The sequence below is a fragment of the Macrosteles quadrilineatus genome, unplaced genomic scaffold (assembly GCF_028750875.1).
Source record: "Macrosteles quadrilineatus isolate MER2022 unplaced genomic scaffold, UCM_ALF_1.0 Scaffold_1__1_contigs__length_201487025, whole genome shotgun sequence".
Taxonomy (NCBI): domain Eukaryota; kingdom Metazoa; phylum Arthropoda; class Insecta; order Hemiptera; family Cicadellidae; genus Macrosteles; species Macrosteles quadrilineatus.
Window position 1 is genome coordinate 43,300,426 of NW_026542594.1, and position 21,956 is coordinate 43,322,381.

Genomic DNA, 21,956 nt, shown 5'->3' on the forward strand with positions numbered 1-21,956 from the left:
TACATACATGTTCCCATGCTCGGATTTTGTTGGATTTTTTTATACATAGCCCCCTATATGTATGAATGTATGATTCCAAAATATGTCTTAAATGTTCTCAAAGCAATTTTTCCCACCTCAAAGTGTATTTTAATCGGACTAGATGTAGTGGTGCAGCACAGCTAGCGTTCCAAGTTGAAGACTAATAGCAATTATATCCCATAATATATCTTCAAAGCAATATACAAACTGATATGAGGTTGATAATTGTTCAAAATTGTATGCAGATTCATTTAAGAGCCACAAAATATGAATTTTCTTATCACCTAAGTTTGTATTTGCAAACATTTAAAGGTTTTACAAAAGAAAATCTTCGAAATTTGGTATTGTTTCTATTTAAAGCTGTCTCTTTTAAATAAATCAATATTTAAATGGTATAAAGTTATTATTATCTTAAAGTAAACTTGATGAGGAAGCTATTAAGACAAACCGCAGATTGTTAAGACGATTTTGTTGTCAAATTATTGATGTTTTACTAAAAGCTTACATAAATCCAATATGGCGGAAGTTTTTTCAAAAATGGTGGCTTTCCGCCACTTGGATTTTTCTTGATTTTTAGTATAATATTCTTGACACCTTTGTTGACAAAATCCCATATATTTTGGAATATATGGGGAAGAAATATATTTTATTTCTTTTACCTTAAGTTTGATGTTGGACCGTATTTTGACTAGCCTAAAGAACTGTGTTTTTTTCTTAATTCAAGAAAACTATAATTTAAAGCAGTTGATAAAGTCATTCACAGTTCCTGAAGAAGGATAATGCACTGTCCACAGTACAGCACAAGCATCAATTAGGAGAACTGCTTGTATAAGTTAACTGATTTTACGACTGTGTTATGTTTGAATGTTGCACTTATCCTCAGAAACCATGGATTTATAATGTTTTTAGTCAAGTAAATACTTGAAAACATTGTTGATAAGGTAACTTGGCAACAAATTAATGTGGAAATTATTAAAAACTTATATTGATTTATTATTTTGGGTAATTTTCCAATTAAAACATCAAACTAGGCACAAAATGATTATCCTGTCTCTTCTATAGGGAAAGATACAGCAGATATACAGAGTTAGTAAAAAGTGTGGAGACCCCCTGTTATTTTTTTAATGGCCCATACTAGAAAAACTAAACTCGGCACACCTTTATGACATGTTATGAAGTACTTTTTGGGCATAACCGTCAGTCACTTGGTGTACTTTTGGGGGAAACTCAAAAATTTCCAACACAAAGACCCATCAAGTGACCCCTCATTTTGAAGGTCCTGGTAAAAGAAAACCAACAACGCAAACTAGAGGTCTTTATCTCAATCCAGTAAGAAATTGCAGCCAATTGAAATTCTCAGAAGTTAAATTTAACTTACAGCTTTCCATATCTGGAGACCCCCTTTAAATTTTGTAGCGGCTCACACTAGGAAAACTAAACTCTACACACCTTTTTGGCATGTTATGAAGTTTTTTAAGCCTAATAGCCTTTTGCTTACCAAACCCAAAATGGGGGATTTTGGGGGAAACTCAAAAGTTTAAAATGATAAGCCCCATCGAGTGACGACCCTCATTTTGAAGGTCCTGGTTAAAGAAAACTAACAACGCAAACTAGAGGTTTCTATCTTAATCCAGTAAAAAATGGAAGCTGATTGAAATCTTTAGAAATCAGAAATAACTTGCAATTTTATATTCAATTGGCTGCCATATTTTACTGTGCTAAGATAAAGATCTATAGTTTGCGTTGTTAGTTTTCTTTAATTATGACCTTCAAAATGAGGGGTCACTCGATGGGGCTTATCATTTAAAATTTTTGAGTTTACCCCAAAATCCCCCTTTTTGAGTTTGGGAACTTATGAGAATTTTAATTGGCTGCCATTTTTTACTAAACTGAGATAGAGACCTCTAATTTGCGTTGTTGGTTTTCTTTTACCAGGACCTTTAAAATGAGGGGTCACTCAATGGGTCTTTGTATTTGAAATTTTTGAGTTTCCCCCAAAATCCCCCATTTTGGGGATGAACACCAAGTGGCGGTTATGCCCAAAAAGTACTTCACAACATGCCATAATGGTGTGCCGAGTTTAGTTTTTCTAGTATGGGCCGTTAAAAAAATAACAGCGGGTCTCCACACTTTTTACTGACCCTGTATAGTTTTTAAGTCATCTTGGCCGCCATCTTGAATATCTCAATTTGCTCAAGGGTGACAAAGTGGCACCCTGCCTATTTTAATTATGTAGGTCTTGAAGAAACAGAAACCACTAAAAAACATCGGGTGGACCTTACTTCCAGGTTTTTTGACCTGCAACCAGACTAATGTAGCAAACTGTTAAATTAGCAAACTTAACATTGACTGTTTACATTTAACATATGTTCTTCTTCTCACTTTTAATTTCTGACAACAGCTGGAGTTTTATAACAATGTTTGTTTCCCATGTTAATCTTATGGAGAAATATGAAACTTTAAAGGGCCCCAGGGCCTCACTCTCTAATTATTTCCCTAAAAAGAAAGTTTCCTGCACAACTTTATGTTACGCTCTTTTCAATGACACCAAAAACATGTCAATCGGTTCAGTAGTTTCGGAGGAGTAATTGTCACAAAAAAACCTGCTTGCGTATTAAATAAGTATATAGATATAGATATAGAAATAGATATAATATGCCAATATGTTTGTTTTGATTTAACCTCAAAATTTGACATGTTTGAACACATGAATGAAATGAAAATCCTTCTTTATTGAGGCGAACTTAGGACCTCATGGTCCTTTCTTACAGTTAACCTCTAAAAAACTAATGATAACAACAAAATATTAACAAAAATACAACACAGTTTGTAACAAAACAAGTTATAAAATATCATAATTTATTTAATCTTCCCTAACATACATTCACACACACACACACACACACACGTACACCCTCTGTTGCATCTAGGCCTAACACACGCCATCCCGCCAAGCCACGGCCATCCGGTCAAGGTAATATCCTTTCAGCGTCACCATCAGTCGGGATCGGTTTTCTATGGATTTATCGTGAAAAGGTATGGAGTTCCATCGGCGGCATGCTGTTACTAAAAATGATTTGTTATAAACAGTTGTTCTGTGATGAGGAATGCAAAGCGTGGACGAGCCAGAGCGGGTATCCCTTGCGCCTCTTTCATTCAAAAATTTAAAATTCTTTGCAAGATAATTTGGAATTCCAAGATTGATGGCCGAATGAGTAATGAAAAGTATTCTTATTTTTCTGATGTCTTCTAATTTCAAAATTGATTCATTAATGTAATAGGGTGTGACATGGTCATCACGCCTAAGATTGAACAAGAATCGAGCACAATAATTTTGTACTTGTAATTTTGTTGCCAAAACCACAGTCATATCATTAACCACAGTGTTGCAGTAGTTGAAGTGTGGAAACACGAGTGATTTGACCAGTAAGAGTTTAATGTGAAAAGGTAGAAGTCGTTGCATCTTCTTCAGTGTGTGCACAGCGGCAAACACTCTTTTACAAGTGCTTACCACAGCGTCAGTTCAGTCCAATGTTCGGTTTAAAGTCAAACCAAGACTTTTTACTTTGTCCTGGTATTGCAAAGTGGTTCCGTTTACAGTGATTTTTGGTAAAATGTTTAAGTCCACTTTGTTGAGTAACCGTGTGTGACCTATGATGATTGGCTTTGTCTTGTCAGCATTGAGTCTAAGTCCATTCCTTTCTGCCCATTGTACAATTCTGTCGTTGTCGTGGTTCATCAAGTGTATAGTTTCACTTACATCGCTCACTTTAAAATGAGAAAAGATTTGCAAGTCGTTAGCGTACAAATGAAACTTTACATGGTGTAGAACTGTATTGATGTCATTGAGATAAATGGTGAAAAGCAGAGGACCAAGAATTGAACCCTGGGGAACTCCGCAGGGAACATGTCTCCAGTCGGACGTCAAGTTGTCATGACACACACACTGCTTTGGGCTCTGAAGATATGATCTCATCCATTTTAGTGAATTATCAGAAAAACCTAAAAGTTGGAGTTTGGCTAGGAGAATGCTATGGTTTACGGTATCGAAGGCTTTACTAAAGTCAAATAATGTTAAGATAGTACATTGGATGCGATCCATAGCAAATCGTATGTCATCAGTTACATGAAGCATTGCTGTTTCAGTGCTGTATGATTTACGAAAACCTGATTGAAAGCTATTGAGGATGTTATTTTGTGCCAAGAAATCAGAAACTTGAGAGTAAATGACTCTTTCTAGTGCTTTAGAAAGGGCGGGAAGAATCCTAATTGGTCTGTAGTCTTGCGGGAGAGATGGGGATGAGATTTTATTCAAGGGACGGACAAGCGCAGACTTCCACTTTTCTGGGAAATACCTGATCTTAGTGAAGTGTTAAATATGAAAGTTAATGTTGGAAGGAGAGCAAACAAGATTCGTTTAATTAAAGAAATTGGGATTCTGTCAGAACCAGTGGCGTCAGACGTTAACCGCCTTATAGCCTTCAAAACATCAATTTGCAATATTGGCTTGAAGTTAAATTTTGTGATGGAATTTGGCAAGGGACATAATTTTAACTCAGTTAAATGGTTCTGAATTATTGTACCGTTTGCCTGTGATGAAACTGATAAAAAATAATTATTTAAATCGTTCAAGGGAATTGATATGGGAACAACTTTAACTTGCTTTCCAAATCCAAAACGTTTTAGATTACGCCAGCAAACAGCAGAGGATTGCTTTCCTTCAGAAAACAATCTATGAAAATATTGGAGTCGAGCAATAAGTAAATGTTGTTTTACTTGATTTCTAAGCTGGCAGTAGTGGGCCATGAGCCCCTGATCCCTAGTTCTTTTGGCTCTGCGATGGACTGAGTCCCGCCGAGCCATTACGCCAATGATCTCCTCACTAATCCAAGGAACGGATCGACTTTTACTAACCCTACGGTTGACAATTGGAGCGTGCTTGTCATATAATTTTAAAATGGTTTCATTAAGTGAATCGACCATATCATCAACTGACTCCAGAGTATGTAGGTATGGAGTGCCAAGGTGTTAAATTTACATCAGACAAAAATTTGCTTCATTAAAATTTCTAAAATCTCTGTAAGAGATAAGTTTTTGTTTGGGCTTGGGAGCTCTCAACGACGCGCACCGGCGTAGCTGCAATAGACACATTCACAGACACACACATACTCGGGGATATAACACACAGTAATTAACATATCTAAGCTATTATAGAGAAAAACTTTAGCATTCATTACTGACGAACAAACACGATTAGCTTTCAGGTCCTTATTCAAAATTAAATGTACACAAATTGAAGTGAACTAAAAATTTTAAACAGGCTTTTAAAACAGGGATCGAATCCTATACTAAAATAAAATACATGTGATAAAACAAATAATAATAATAATTGTATATAGTAAATGTATGATAAATGTAGTTATTTAAAATACGAATGTCATGGTTTTATATAAATTAAAATAATGATTGGTATTACAGTATAAGCATTTGAAATAATTATCATTGATATGCCGTGATCTGGCAATGAATCTAGTAATTTCTAATTTTGTTTAATAAATAAGTATACAAAAAATAAATTAATAAAAATAAAAATAAACTAAGTAAGCTAATGTTTACGTCATATTCACATTTGTAACAATACTCAACTGTGACAAAATCCTAAATAATGATAGTAAAACAAAATAATAAATAACTTGAACTTCCAACTTAAAAACAACTTTCATTAAAAATTCAACTTGTAAAACTGTGAAATCTTGATTAAACATTGTGTAAAACGTATTGATATTTTAAGTTAAAGAAAAAAGTACTTTACTTGTAAAACTTGTATGATTGATATTATAGTTCAAATTACGTGTTCTTATCAGTGCTGTCCGTGGTGTTGTCAGGCGGCCGAGCAGGTAGGTCCCTCAACTGCGTAGCCACCTCCTTTTTGCCGTTGCCATCGATCCAGAGAATTCTGCCGTCCTGGGTCCAGACGCTCGTCTTCCCATATAACGACACCGCCCTGTTGTATACTTGTTGGCGAAGATGAGTCAGGTCCTCCCTGATAACGACACCGGTCCCCTTCAGTTTCTTCTTCGCCTGGTACACCATCCGCCGAGCTCGATAGGAGGTAAACCTTACGATTATCCCCCGGTGATGAGGTCGGCCGTCTTCTCCCGCCTCCTGGTGTTTGCCGACTCGTTGTGATCTCGCGATGGCGTCTACCGGAAGGTCGATCCCGAGCTTTTCGCGGCAGATTTCAGTCACCAGAGCGTCTGTATCTTCATTGTCGCGCTCTTTTATCCCGAATATCCGGACGTTATTGCGCCGTTGGTATTGCTCCAACTCATCAGTTTTTTCGACCAGTTTTCCGTCGATTTCTTCGACCTTTTTGTGAAGCTTTAACACCTCATCCTGCAGTTGTTTTATCACGTCGTTGAACGTAGACGATGATGACACATGATCGAACTACAGATAAAGAATTAAAGATAATCCACCATAACTTAACTGCTTCTAGCTAAAAAAGATCCTACTGTATATGGTAACACATTTCATGACAACCTTTAAATAATGTTATAATAAAAGTTGTTTATAATAATGGACTAAAAAAATAACTACAGTGACTTAGAACACAATGTCCTTATCAAAAACTTGAACAGCGATTCTTGCCATTTACCATAGTAGTTTTATGTCAAATATTTGTAACGCTAGAAAGATATCCACATCCGTCAGCTATAGTTTGTGTTAATCTAGTTTTAAAAGAAATTGTTAACTTGTTAACATAATAATGTTGATTGTCCTTCATCACTATTTTATTAGGAAGTTTTTCAAAAATTACTAAAGAAAGGTATAAAAGATCTGGTTGAACTATAAAATACTCTGTTTGAATTTGATTAAAAATATTTTTCTTTATACTTATAAATTGCATTGTTGATGTTAGCCTCCGGATTACGTTGAATATATTATCCAATATTTTACACCAATTTTTATAAATTGCATTTTTATGAATCATAACGTTGATATTAAAACAATAGTGCACTCGCCCAAGCATCAGGTGTTGTGACTGTCATTTGAAAGAAACCCAAGTCAATAGTTACATATGAATTCCAATTGATGTAAAATACCTATTTTAGAACGTATTTTAGTTTTAAAATATCATAACATTATGTAAATATAAATTAAAATATCATAAAACATTTAACGTATTGTTTGGAAGTAACCAGTAGCAATCGTTTAGTTTTAAACTGATGGCACTCACTTGGACGGAACTATTGTCATTCATCATCTACTGCACAGTTGGAGAAACATTGGTTATTGGCGTGTAAAATATTAGTTGGAGTAGGTAAATAACATATTAATCAACATTTTCTTTTTCAAATTTGAACTTAGGACAATTTAACTGAACAGATTAAAAAAAAATTACAAGTCTTAATAATAATCAATTTTATGTATTGTGCTTTACTTTTTACAAGTGTACTTTCAAAAGGAATTTTTTTTGTGAATGTTTTTAATTATATAAATTTTTTTAATGAAATAAGGTACCGGTAACTATTATTCAATGATATTAGCTAGATATTTTTAAATCAGATAATTAATATGGAAACTCTTAAATTGAGGGTGGGAGGCAGAGTATATACATATATATATAAAAAATGGCAAATCTTCATTGACAATCTGTTATTTAGACATTTGAAACCCTGCCAATTTTTTGGAAACATTGCATAAGAAATAACTAAGTGACCTTTTCATCTAACTTGGACCTTAGTGACCTTTTGAGAGATAATACACAAAAATAAAAAAAATTTTACATTAGGCCCTAATGATTAGGCTTCTCTAACACATGTAACAACTACTTGAAGCGGGCATAGGCAACCTAAGAAAATGTCCTGAAGACTACTAATAGTGTCAAAAAGGTTGTGTATACAAAACTAGTTTATTATTTGTGTTTGGTAAATAAGTTTTTGCTAATTGCGTAACAGTATTTTATAAAAATAATACTTTATAGTTTAAGCGTCTGATTATTTGAACCATATTGATTATTGTTGCTTGGTAGGGTTTACACTCATTAGCCTACTATTAATGATCCTACAAAATTATGACATGTTTTTTAACAACTCTTGTCATGTTCAATGAAATTTGACAACATAAGAGGCGTACTACTATAGTTGATACTGATAACTTGTTACTGCTATAGTTGAATGTAAACTAATTGCACAATCACTCTTGAGTGTGAACTGTGAATTGAATCTGATGTATACAATTGCAGTATAACACACATTGTGGTAGATCTGAGCAATTTTCTTATTAAATGAGTAGTCAGTAATATTAGTGGTTTTACGTGGTATATGAGTGATATTACATTGTTACCACACATGAAATATACAAAGATCATATCATTTGTGTACAGCTGACTGCTTTTGACAAACATCATAGAACAATGTAGGAGAAAAGTTTGTCTATCAGCAAATGAAACTAACAATAGGCATGTTGTAATACAACAGTTCTATACATTGTGAGACAGTACACATTATTCACGGTTGTTAAATCCAAGAATCACATTATGAGAGCCAAAATATGCTTGTGCTGTGTGAAGATCTTCAAGTGATTGAACCTAAACATGTGATCTGCTATATACTGGTCTTGAGAAAACCTGCAAATAAAACACTGTGATACAATGGCAATTAAGTATAACAGTTTAGTTAAGTGTTTTTAACAGTTTTTTAAATATTAAAATACATGGAGAGGTAATTGTAAAGATAGAATATAACTAATTCTTAAAAGAACTTTTATTCAACTTCTAACTAACTTAAAAACTCACACAAAACAAGTCAACAACATAGTAACCCCTAGTAACCATAGCCATATGAGTAAACATAGAAATAATTACTATCACTATTACTAAATCTATATACTGTATATAAAATCCAATGTATTTCACTGTCTTATGTATTGTAAAAAGAACTTAAACACTTTGTCTTCCCACTGTGATGTCCATAGTTATAAGACCAGAAACTGTGCTAAACTAAGAAATTATTACTGTACTTATAGTATTACTCAAAAAAGCTTTAAATATTCCTCGATTAAGTTATTCAATCATCTACCATATTATATTCAAGAGTTACCATTAGATAAATTTAAAATAGCTGTTAAGAATTTGTTATTGAAATACTGTTTTTATGACTTAGATGAATATTTTGACAATTGGTTTGACCTTTGAAATGTTTTATTAATTTACATATTGACGCAGCCTATACAGCATTGTATGATTTTTGTACAGTGTTGTCTCGGAATAAAGATGGATTGATTTGATTGATTTGATTTGATTTGATTTGTTTTTCCTTTATGGACTCTGAAACCGCTCGACAGACTGTAATGAAACTTTCAGGCATTATTAAGCATTAGGCCTATTCAAGGATGGTTTGTGTGACGTTTGGTGCAGATCCGTCAAAAGGGCTCCGCCCAGTGGCTCTGGAGTTTCCCATGTTAACCTTATGAGTACTCATATTTAAACTAAATTAAAGAATCTTAACAGCTGGTTCAACTAAACAATTTGATTCTGTGATGTTTATTAGCATTAAAAAGTTAATATGTTTACCAACAGGGTGATAGCACTATTATTTTTTTTTTATTTATGACAACAGCTAATTTGCAACCAAAAGGTGAGTGAGCGTTGCGAAAGAACTTCAACCTGGAGGCGAGTTAGCGTAGTGAACGAGATAAGCTGAAGGCAAGTGAGCGCAGCGAACGAGCTCCAACCTAAAGGTGAATAAGCATAGCAAACGAACTTCAACCAGGACATGACTGAGCCATGCAAATGAGCTCATCTTGAAAATGAACAAGCATTGACATAAAACCACATTAGGACAGGACGACGTCTGTCGGGCCAGCTAGTAATATATAAAAATGAGATGGTTGTTTGTGAGTGTCTGACTGCTACTCAATAACGCAAGAACCACTGAACCGATTTAAATAAAATTTTGTATGAAGGTAGCTTAAACCTGATTAATGTATATTCCTGTTATCTTATATCCCTTGGGCTATGCCCCATGGGCTTCCAAAGCAGAGGGAGGTACAGATTCTGCTCCCAAGATTCTAAAGTTTTATGATTACTAGGGAACCTGGTGCACGTAATCGTGCACAATCTAGACATAGGAGAAGAAGAATTTTTATTGATCTTTTTTATTTGGTGTTTTCTGGTATCTTGGTTTTGTTGTTAAAGGTGGAGATTGTAAAGACCTAATTGAGTTCGCAGTTAACACACTGTTTTTGCAGTTTTTTGTTAAAGTCAGTAAAAGATTCTCTTTTGATTAATCGATGATAACCTAAATGATAAACCAAAGCCCCTCGTTACCACCACCACCTCTGGCTTAAGTCTGGGACTTATTTGTCAGGCTTATTCCCCCCGAAAAATCTTTCTTCTTAGGCTTCGGCCACTTGGCATCTTAGCCAATCCTTGTCCAGACACACTATGTGTCCAAAACCCTAACAGCATGGCTCCCTTACCCTAACAACCCTGAGCAATAAAAATCATTAGGAATCACTCTAACCTTTCCTCTCCCCTTTATGGGGAAATTTTCATTCCTTTTCTTTCTTTGTTTTTGTTTGTTTTTTTTTTTCAATTTAAAAGCCTGTATGTATCCTTGGTTCTTCCTATTTCCCTAGCTACTTTCCTAAACGTCTCAATTATTTCCTTTGTCTCTCAAGTTTTATTTTCTCATACAGAAGAATGCAGGTGCAATCACATACAATGGATGAAACTGGATAACTAAATATAGTTCCTTTTAGTGATGTGTCAAAACCAAATATCAAATCTCAAAACCATCAAAACTTAAGAAAAGTTTCGGTTTCAAGATTTGATAGGTGAGTTTCGAGATTCAAAAGTTTTGAAATTGGAAATTTTGGCATTTTTATTTTTGAAACGAAACTGCTGAGATTTTTTGTGAAACAGACACACTTCTCTTTCAAGATTGTTTGAATTACACTTACTCGACTCCACAACATTTATGAAAATTTTGAACCAATAAAAACAACGTGCAAAATTACTAGCAAAGGTCAAAACCAAATGCAATACATTTTTTAAGTTCAAAAATATCTGTTCATCGTTGATGATTGATTATGATTTAAATGAAAATGTTACAGTAGTCATACAATAAGGGCTGGACAAGATTGTACTTTCAGTTTGGGATTGGACAGGATTTTTACATTCTTCTTCACTTTGGCCAAATCATGTACATCTCTTGTGCCCCCAGTACACTCTCGGAGTGTACTCGGTGCGCTCGTCTTCTCTCGCCTTGACTCGGGTCGCCTCGCCTCGCCTCGTGCTCGCCGGCGCTCCGTCTGGAGTCGGTTTTTTGACACGAGTCAAAGGACCCGAGACTGCATGAGTGACGAGCGCTACTTCCACGTCGAAATTTGCCTCCATTTCGACTGCGAGACAAAGCGAGAGTGTACTCGGTTACCTCGCATAAGCTCTCGCCCGAATTACTCGGCGAGCGCTTCGGCGAGGCGCCTCGGCGAGCGTCTCGGCGAGAGTGTACTGGGGGCACTGCAAAGAGATCATCTTCTCCTGCAAAAGCGGTGTAGTCTGCAACATCTCACACAATTGCAGAACATTATTATTGTCACTAGTTATCATTGTACACTAGCAGTCAGAAATCTTCACACAACACTTTAGCTCAGCAGGTGACTGATATCAAATGTTTGGGCTTGTTTACTTGAGGTTATGTTTTATGTTGTTTCCTGGTTCTCACAAGACAAAGTTTATTTTCACATTGTATTTCCTTACGTTTTTTGAACGGATTATTGGCCTTAAGTGGCATTCTGGGGTTTGCCAAGTTTAGGAAACCACTAATGCACTAAGCTGGGCTCTAGCTCAAATCGGCAAGTTAATTAGGGCAATTAATTAGGTTTTATAACTCTGTAAAAGGTGTGTTTCCCTGAATTTATAAATTTCATTCTACACTTATTCACTGCCAAACATAATTCAGTAGAACCTTGATGAACTGAGAATTACACTAGCCTACATAACTTCATTACCCCAAGTAAAATACCAAGATAATTTTTTAAATTGTATTTGAATCGTAATCTTAGTTTGTTGAAAATGGATTGTATGTTCAACAATTGCAGTCCATTATTGTTATGCAGTATAGCCCCAAATTATTGTTTTTGATTTTGAAACATCACAGTTCATTTGACAAAATTAAAGTTGAAGCAGCCCAAGGTCAAATCACGCTTGTGCAATAGTTTTTTTACAAGCTTTCACCAGACCATGGGTCTGATAAGCCGTCTATTGTCCACCCCTAAGGCGGTTTAACCCTCATTAGTGCCGCTCGGCTGCACTCAGTGGGGAACCCAATACCATAAATCAATCTTTGAAATGAATAAAAATATTTGGTAATAATTGTTTTATTGATATTCACCTTGAAATTTCAATAAATTTGGTGTAAAATTTGACAAAAATCGACCAATCTGATTATTAATACATTACCAATAAAGTAGGCCTACATTAGTAATTAAATAATAGGTAAAAATTAACCGATTTTCGTCAAGTTTTACCCCCTGCTGTGCGCTATGTCACAAAAGCTGATAACGACATGGGTGAAAATTAGTCCCCCTGGAAAATTAGGCCCAAACTAAAGCCAGGAGTGGTGATGGGAACGAGGGGCTTTAATTCATCGTTTAGGTTATCGTCGATTAATCAAAAGAGAATCTTATAGGTACTGACTTTCACAAAAAAAGCAAAAACGGTGCGGCACTCTTTGCAAGTAAACTGCAAAATCAATTAGACCTTTTACCATCTCCACCTTTAACATCAAAACCAAGATACTCGAAAACACCAAATAAATAAGATTAATACAAATCCCTCATCTCCTATGTCTAGATTGCACACGATTTAGTGTGCCAGGTTCGCTAGTATGAGTAAACATACAAATAATTACTAAATCATATGCCATTCCATTACAGTAATATAAGCTATGCGAGTCAACATAATTGTCAAAACTTCAAAGTGTTCAAAGTTGTAAAAACAGTATTACAGGTGGAACGTTTCTGAACTTTTGAATTTTCCGTATCATGACAAGATATTGAGCATCACAATCACTTTAAGACTAAACAAATAGAGACAAGTGGGACAAGGTGGGAAATGTTAAGTACCTTAAGTGCGCAGATGATTCATGGCCTTGTCCAAGATCTCCTTACGTATCCGAGGGTAGTCTGGGTTGAGCTGCAGCACAGCGTGGCAAGTGCTGATAGCATCTGCGTATCGCTTGGCCTTCACTTGGTTGAATGCAAGTTTAAATCCCAAGGCTGGGTCATTCTTCCCACTCAGCTTCCATGCCTGTTTGTACTGCAGGCCTGCCTCTACTGCAGACAGAAAAACACAACAAATTATTCTTTAAATACCTGTATTGCTGGTAATCCTATTGGTTGCAGTGGCAAATAGTTTTGGCTCGCTTTGGAGCTATCATCATGTATTAGAAGAATGGGTTGTCGCAAAATTATATTGAGGATTAAGGTTTTTCTTGTCCATTTAAAAGTTTTAGTGTGGAAGCGTGGATATAAATTTAGTTGAGTAAAGTTTAATAGTTCAGTTTCAAGTTTCTTGGTAATTAGTAAATATAAATATGAGTTAAGAATTGCATTAGTTTTACAAATTGAATTTAGTTTAGGTTAAATGAATAAAGTCAAGTTTAGTTTTCATTTAAAACAATAATAGATTATTTACAATCACAAAAAATATCATGTGTTATAAATCATATGTAAATAAAAACATTAGCTATATCCAGTCTCTTGGCTTAGCCACACGGGTACAGTGATTCTTAGGAAAGATCATCTAATTCCACACACATTTAAAACAAACATACAACTCGCACGACGAAAGTTTACATTGTTTTGAGACACAATTGGTGGGAGATTAAGTCTCTACTCTGCCTAGCATATATATAATATATCTCGGTAATCCGAGGCTACCCATCTTGAAGTGTAAACAAATTATTAATATACTGCTATATGCCGTATTCAAAAGAAGCTTTTTAGTTTAAAATCTGTTAGGGATTTTTCTTGCCAGCTTTGTAGATTTCCCGAACATATTTTAAACGAAAAAGCCTCTTTTGAAAGTAATTTATTGTATGAAACAGCAGTCGGCATTGAAAGAATAGTAACAACACGGAAAGGACCTGATAAGAACTGTGGAGGAAGGGGAGGGGGATGGCAGATGGACATGATGGCAGTGACGACAGTCTGGACTAGCAGCTTAAATGTACACGTACCGTCTGCCACGCAGTTAATTTGTGGCCACACGTGTATTTGTAAAAAATGTATTTATGTGTTGTTTCTCATGATGTATTTATAGACTTTATGACAACCTCTTCGGAGTGATATTTAAATGTTCCTTCATCGCCTGAAGATGGCCCCACAGCTGGGCTGAAACCGGTCGCCGCTCATCGGTGAAATTAGATCACATTGACAGATTAAAGGTATTTTAACCTCTAGATTAATTTAAATTTGTGATCAGGAGGCAAAAACAACAGAAATGAAGTAGAAAAAGGTGTTTCTATAACTTTTAGGTACATATAATATGAGCCGGACTCTAAAAATAACAGTGTACAGTAGAATCTCGATTAACCGGGGGCAAACCCTATGCGTCTGGGCTTCCCCGATACGTTCGGGCTAGTAAAGACTAGGGGTGGGCGAGTTACTCGAGTAGTTGGCAATACTCGACAGTCCAGTAGAATAGTTAAAGATACTCGCAACTCGAGTCGAGTAGAAAACGTTAAGCCGATTTCGTTATTTTAATTGATATTTGACAAATAAATAACAAGAAAGGAATTCAAATCAATTCAATTCATAACTACTTTATTCATCTCTTGTACAAAATACATTGAATAGTGTCAACAGTTCAGCTGCAAGTAGGCCTAATATTTATTAAATACACTTCTAACATAAGAAAATAAAAACAAAATTTCACAAACTTACATTTTAGCGAATTTCCCATATAGGGAATAAGCTATTACCGTAGTATTAGCGAATTTCCCATATAGGGAATATAGGGAATAAGCTATTACCGTAGTACTCATGGTAAGACCTGGACGCGGGACCGATTTTTTTTTCGTTTTGAGGTCCCTAGAGGCCAAAAACACCATCCGTTCAAATTCATATATATATATTTGATCATGGCCTAAGAGCCGAAACATGTAAGTTTATTCAATAAATTAATAACTAAAAAAAAAGGGTACTAAATGTTTAATTATTTATTTCATTTATTAATTTATATATATATATATATATATATATATATGTGTCTGTTAGCACGATAACTCGAGCAAAAATGATCCGATTTTGATGAAATTTGGTACAAACGTGTAAACCTACATTTATTCGAACGAGTTCACGATCCAGCATGATCGGACTATGGGAACGGGGGTTTACGGGGGGTTTTATGGGGTAAAAATAGGTTTTTCCCATTTTTGACCCAAAAAACATAAAATTTAGCAATTTCTTTCCAAACCATTTTGAAGAGCTTAAAAAAACAAATAATTTAGTATATTGAAGCGTTGTTATGCGCCTAATGGTTACGGAGAAAATTCCCAAAAATTTTTAATTTAAAATTCCCATGTTATTCTTATGGAGAATAAGTAAACTGTTGTAGTTTGCTTGTTTATGAACATATTTTGATCAAATTTGGAAAATGTTTTTATTTCTTACTAACTATTAACATTTTACAAAAAAAAAAACAGTTTTACCCTCCCTGATGCAGCAAACCTAAGTACTTGTTAAACTAATTCTATTTAAATCGGGAATAGATGTTATATTTTTAAGTAGACATTTCAGTATAAATCCAATCAGTCAAATGGAAATTCGCTTAGTCTGCAGGTTTGCTGCTGCGGGGGTATTTTTTAAATAAATTGTAAACAAAAAATACATATCCTGAATTAGTTTTTGACCTCAAAGACTATTTAACTCTTCAAAAGAAAATATAGCCTTGCTGATGAGAAATCTTTTAAATTTATTTTTAAATATTGTTTTGGAAGTCTCTGATTTAGTTTCGATTGGGAGATTATTATAAAATTTTGATCCCGCATACATGGGTTTTTTCTCAAAAAGTTTTAGACTATGGTGGCCAATTGCAAGGTTTTCCCGATTTCCGGTGAAATAATTATGACTATCCCCAACTCGTTCCAATTCATGAAGTCTGTCCTTTACTGATAAAATTGTTTCAAAATCGTACATTCCGTAAATTGTCATTATATTTTCTGATTAAAAATGTTCTTCAATAACAGAAGTTTCAAAATCTAAATTGCAGATGATTCTAATAGCTTTTATTTGCTTTTTTAGAATAGAATTCAAATTGTAATCACTAGTTGAACCATAAAGTGAAATCCCAAAAGATATACTTGAGTGGATATATGCAAAATATATAACTTTGAGAGTTTGTTTTGCTCCTTTTGTCGTAACTTGAGCGCTTGTAGTTCTTTTCAGCATCCTCACAGTTGTTATTAAGAGAGTGTCATCAGTCCGTTGAACCAGTTATTCCAACACAAAACAGATTCAGTATCTTTCAAGAAAATTCCACGCACCAGGACTCCCTTGTTATGAATAACAACTGTGAGGATGCTGAAAAGAACTACAAGCGCTCAAGTTACGACAAAAGGAATAACTCAAGACCTACACAAGTAAAAAGAAACAAATAAACTATAAATTAACAAATGTTTCTAAGCAAAGAATAAAAATAACTGTCTGTTCAGATAGTCAAGGTAGAAGTATTGCTAGCAAGGTTGAATCTTTTGGTCAGGGTAATATCTGTGCCTTTGGTTATGTCAGAGCGAATGCAACTTTGTTGACTCCACCACAATCGAGGAAAAAACGCCAGTCGTAATCATCGGGGGAACTAATGACAGCCTTTATTCTAGCTTAAATAATATTTACTCAAAACTAGAATCAAAATTAAAACATTTAAGCAAACTACGACCAACATTCATCACTACAATTCCTACCAGGTATGATAAACCATCTTATGACAAAACCACTTCAGATTTAATCCATGCTAATTGTTAGATATAAGAGAACTGGTATCAAGAATTGAAAACACATATTTAATAGACCTGAGTAAGCTAAAGCGTTTTCACTACAACAGACATGGCCTCCACCTGAGCAACATTGGTAGAAAAAATGTAGCCCGCATGATTATTAGTTCTGTGACAAAATGGACCCTCAACGCTCAGCCATCGACTTCAAATACTGATTATACTCCTGTTCCGGATATCAAAGAAACGCCTATTTCCATTTTTGCAGAAGACCAGCTAAATCAATACAATATTACTGATAAAATTTCTATAATTTATGCCAATATGAAAGATGTCATTAATATTTACAAAACTAATGATAAAGTTGCTTTCGGACACTGCATTTCTGCCGATTTCACCTGCAATAAACAAATGAGTCAAGGTGTGGCAGTCAGCTTTAAGGACATTTATGGAAAACCGACAAGTTCTGATTATTGCAATAAATATTTAACATGCCAAGAACAACAAAATGAAGCAGTAATTTACAGTCTAGTAACTAAGCCCCGATACTACAATAAACCCTATCCCGAAATTTATAATTTGGCTTTTGAAAATCTAACTGATAGTAAAAAAAAAAGAGATTTCCACACTTTCATTTGCTTCCCACTCGGCTGTGTTAGGGACCGTATACTTCCACGTCACTTTGCAGCAGAAATAACTAAGTGTCAGCGCAGTACTGGTGCCTTTGTTAAAATTGTAACTCATAATGAAATGTCAAAAAATAATCTTAGAAATGGTTTATCATTCCCTGAATTTCGGAAACAAATAGTAGATGCCATAAAATTGGAAGCAACTAAAACTCCCAGATCTCCAAAAGTGTGTGACAAGGGGGGTAATAAAGTCAATTCGGGGAATAGTGCAGTGTCAAGTGAAATTCACGAAGAAAATGAAGCTCAAAGACCCGAAAAACCTTTTTTAGCTTTAAGTCAGGAAAATGTAATAATAAAATAGGTAAATTGAATAATTTTAATATTTTACATCAAAACATTAGAGGAATCCAGTCTTCACTTGATCCATTGGAGATCACTCTAGATGAGTTGAACCCTAGTATTGTTGTATTGTCGGAGCAGAAAATGGTGAGTCCATCGTTGGAGAGACTCAATATTAATGGGTACAATGTTAGTGCTGGTTTTGGCCGTAAAAAAAGTAGGGGGGGGGGGGTCATTGTTTTAACAAAGCCGTACGTTAACTGCAAAGAGATATTAATACCCGAAATTCAAAATCTTATTTCAGAAACAATTTTGGAAATTTGTTTAGTAGAGATTCAAAAAGTTTTGTTTAAAAAACAGTTACTTATAATTGGCTGTTATAGAAATCCCATAAAACAAAACGAATCAGAATTTATTGAAAGATTAAATACCATGCTTGAAATTCTAAGTTCAAAATTTAAACATATAATTTTTGTTGGTGATATAAATATTGATATGTTGGATAAAAGTTACAATAATAGAAATAGATTATTGCATATTGTTAAAGCTAATGGATTTAAGTCATTAATTGATCCCCACCAGAATCACTGAATCAACTCAAACCGCAATTGATAATATTTTTACAAATTTAGAAAGCAATTATTACAGAGTCATAGGAATCAACACTCAACTCTCAGACCATGTTGGTCAAATTCTTGAAATTATCAATAATAGTGAAACCACCAAATTAAATATTGGTTCAAAGGTCCATTTTGAGTATAAGAGGAAATTCAGTGATGCAAATATTAATCAATTTATTAGGGCACTGGAATTTGAATCATGGGCAAACCTTTACTCATCACCGGTTGAAAGAAAGTATGATACATTTCATCACATTTTTATGTATCATTTTGATACATGTCTATGGTGATACATGTCTATCCCAACTACAGTCTATGGGTGAATACTCGGAAACATCGGCCAGTGAGTCATTACTGTCCCTGAACCTTGGAGTAACTCAGATGGAGAAGTCATCCTGTGAACCTTGCTCAACAAACACTGCACATCCAACACCTAAAGTGAGAGGACATCACCTTGAGAATTATGCAGTGGAACTTAAAGAATGTCTACCAACATCTGATGTGATAGTGTCAAAATCATGTGGCAAAACCATTAAAATCTCCCGCGGTCACGGAAAAGTCATCGTCGTCATGCGCGATCGCGGCAAATTCATGAACATCACCAGCAGACATATAGACGTTATCATCGCCTCCCGCGGTCACGGAAACATCATCGTCGTCAAGCAGGATCGCGGCAAAATCATGAACATCTCCCGCGGTCATGTAGACATTATTGTTGCCTTCCACGGCCGCAGCAAAAATTTTATCATCTCCCGCGGCCGTGTAAACATCATTGTCTACTCCTGCGGTCACGGAAACGTCATCGTCGTTTTGCGCGATCGCGGCAAAATCATTAGCATCTCCCGTGGTCATGTATACATTAATCGTTGTCTTCCGCGGTCGCGGCAAAGATTTTATCATCTCCCGCGGCCGTGTAAACATCATTGTCTACTCCCGCAGTCCTGGAAATGTCATCGTCAACTTACGCGATCGCGGCAAAATCATGAACATCTCCCGCGGTCACGAAAACGTCATCGTCGTCATGCGCGATGGCGGCAATTTTACGATTATCTCCCGCGGACGTGTATAAGTTATCATTGCCTCCCGCGAATACGTAATTGTCATGCCCGATCGCGGCAATAGCGGTTTCCGATCACGCGAACTTCAGAGACGTGTTTTAATTGCATTTTAAGTGTTTTTAATGATAACATTCCAGTAATCCGGCATTTTCACTAATCCGGCAGTATGGCGGTCCTATATCTGCCGGATTACTGAGAGTCTACTGTAAATTTAATTCCAAAAAAGGGGTTAATATTTTTTTCTGGAATGTTCAAGGGCTAGTGAACAAAATAGATATACTAAATGTGTATCTTAACCAATTTAAAATTGATGTTGTCTGCATTGCAGAACACTGGCTGGGTTTGCATGAAGGGGAGCATGTTTCATTACCAGGTTATAAGAATGTCAGTTCCTTTTCTAGGTCTTCAAAAAATAGAGGGGGTACAATAGTTTTTGTAAAAGAAGTTTTTAAAAGTAAATGTTTAAATAAAATAAATAATATGTCAAGTAAATGTTTGGATATCTATGGATTGAATTCAATTATTCTTAAACACGCTTCTTTTAGTATTTGTGAAGTATTGACCACAATAAAATAGAAAAGGGTGTATACCCAACAGTACTTAAAAAAATTAAAGTCGTTCCAGTTCCCAAGAAAAATAATGATAGTTATGAAAGCTTCAGACCAATATCAATTGTACCAACCATATCAAAGTTGTTTGAATTACTAATGTATAACCAGGTGTATGAATACTTTGAAAGTAATAACATGTTTACTGATAGGCAGTTTGGGTTTCGCTCTGGGAAGAGCAGAAATGATGCTGTTGTTAGTTTAGTTATAGATGTGGTTAAAAATATAGAGAACAAAAGATTGGTTTGCTTTCGCTCTTTTGACACGTCAAAAGCATTTGATACTGTTAATCACAACATATTAATACACAAATTAAAATTTTATGGTTTTCAAGACAATTCAATTAAACTTATCAATTCGTATTTAAAAAATAGAGTACAATTTGTTAGTTTCAAAAATGAGCTATCTCTTGGAAAAAATATAGACGTTGGTGTTCCTCAGGGATCTTCTTTAGAGCCACTGCTATTTAATATCTAAATCAATGATCTGCCATACAATTTGATAGGTGAAAACATTAATAGTTTTCTTTACGCTGATGACCTAGGCTTGAATGTTTGTTCTGAATCTAGAAATCAAATGAATCACATCCTGCAAAATGCTACGGATCTGATTTATCAGTGGTGTAATGCAAATAGATTATGCCTAAATCTAAATAAATTGCAAGATTTAGAAATTTGTTTCTCAAATAGGCAGCCTCTATTAAATGAGGTAAAACCTTTAAAATTTCTTGGAATTAATCTAAATGCAAAACTAGATTGGAAGGATCACATTGACATAACCTCAACCAAAATGTCGAAAGGTGTATACTGCTTAAGAAGATTAAAAGGTTGTGTAACAAAAGATGTTTTGATAACAGTGTATTATGCACAGATACATAGTTTATTGAGTTACGGAATATTGGTGTGGGGTTTCCAATCATATACCAAAAAGTTATTTAAATTGCAAAAAAGAGCGATAAGGATTGTAAGTGGTGTATGCTCTAGAACTCACTGTAAACCTATATTTAAACATTTCAAAATTTTAACTTTGCCTGCAATATATATTCTTCAAGTTCTGTTGTATGTAAAAAATAATTTAGAAATGTTCTCAGAAAATTCAAATAGACATAATTATGAAACCAGATTTAAAAACAACATGCAAACAGTGCTCTGTAAATACTCAAAGAGTCAAACAAACATTCAATACATGGCAGCTAAATTGTTTAATAATTTATCAGTGGAGTCTCGGGAGTTGTCCTTGAACATTTTCAAATCAAAATTGAAAACATATTTAATACAAAAATGCCCATATACAGTGGAGGATTTTTTTACATGTCAAAATATTTCTATTTAATTGTGCCTGTATTTATATATTTGTATATTTTAAGATACTAGAACTTATTATATTGATTTATTACATCTAAGTATTCATTTGCTGTGTTAATTTATGTATTTTATGACGATTGTTAAAACATTGTGAAATGTCTACAACAATAAATTGATTTGATTTGATTTGATAATTGTTTTCCTGAGACTTTGATAAGACAACATACTAACAAAAAATTGATCTCTAATGAATTGAAGTTAGAAAAACAAAATATAACTAATTTCAGCAAATTGGCTAGAGAAGTTAATTGTAAAAAAATGGTTAAAAAACTAGGGAAATGAACAAAATTTCAGAAAACGATTATGCACTGCAA

General features: G+C 34.6%; 1 protein-coding gene across 1 annotated transcript in view; it reads right to left on the reverse strand.

The window, feature by feature from the left end:
* Positions 1 to 1,175: 1,175 nt before the first annotated feature.
* Positions 1,176 to 21,956, reverse strand: part of LOC128982850 (tetratricopeptide repeat protein 21B-like) — a 300,450-nt gene continuing 279,669 nt past the window's right edge. The window contains exons 21-22 of the mRNA XM_054401889.1: positions 13,156 to 13,365; positions 1,176 to 8,653 (exon numbers count right to left, since the gene is read on the reverse strand). Of these exons, the coding sequence (XP_054257864.1) occupies positions 13,157 to 13,365 (209 nt within the window). The 3' untranslated portion in view covers positions 1,176 to 8,653; position 13,156. The remainder of the gene's footprint in view (positions 8,654 to 13,155; positions 13,366 to 21,956) is intronic.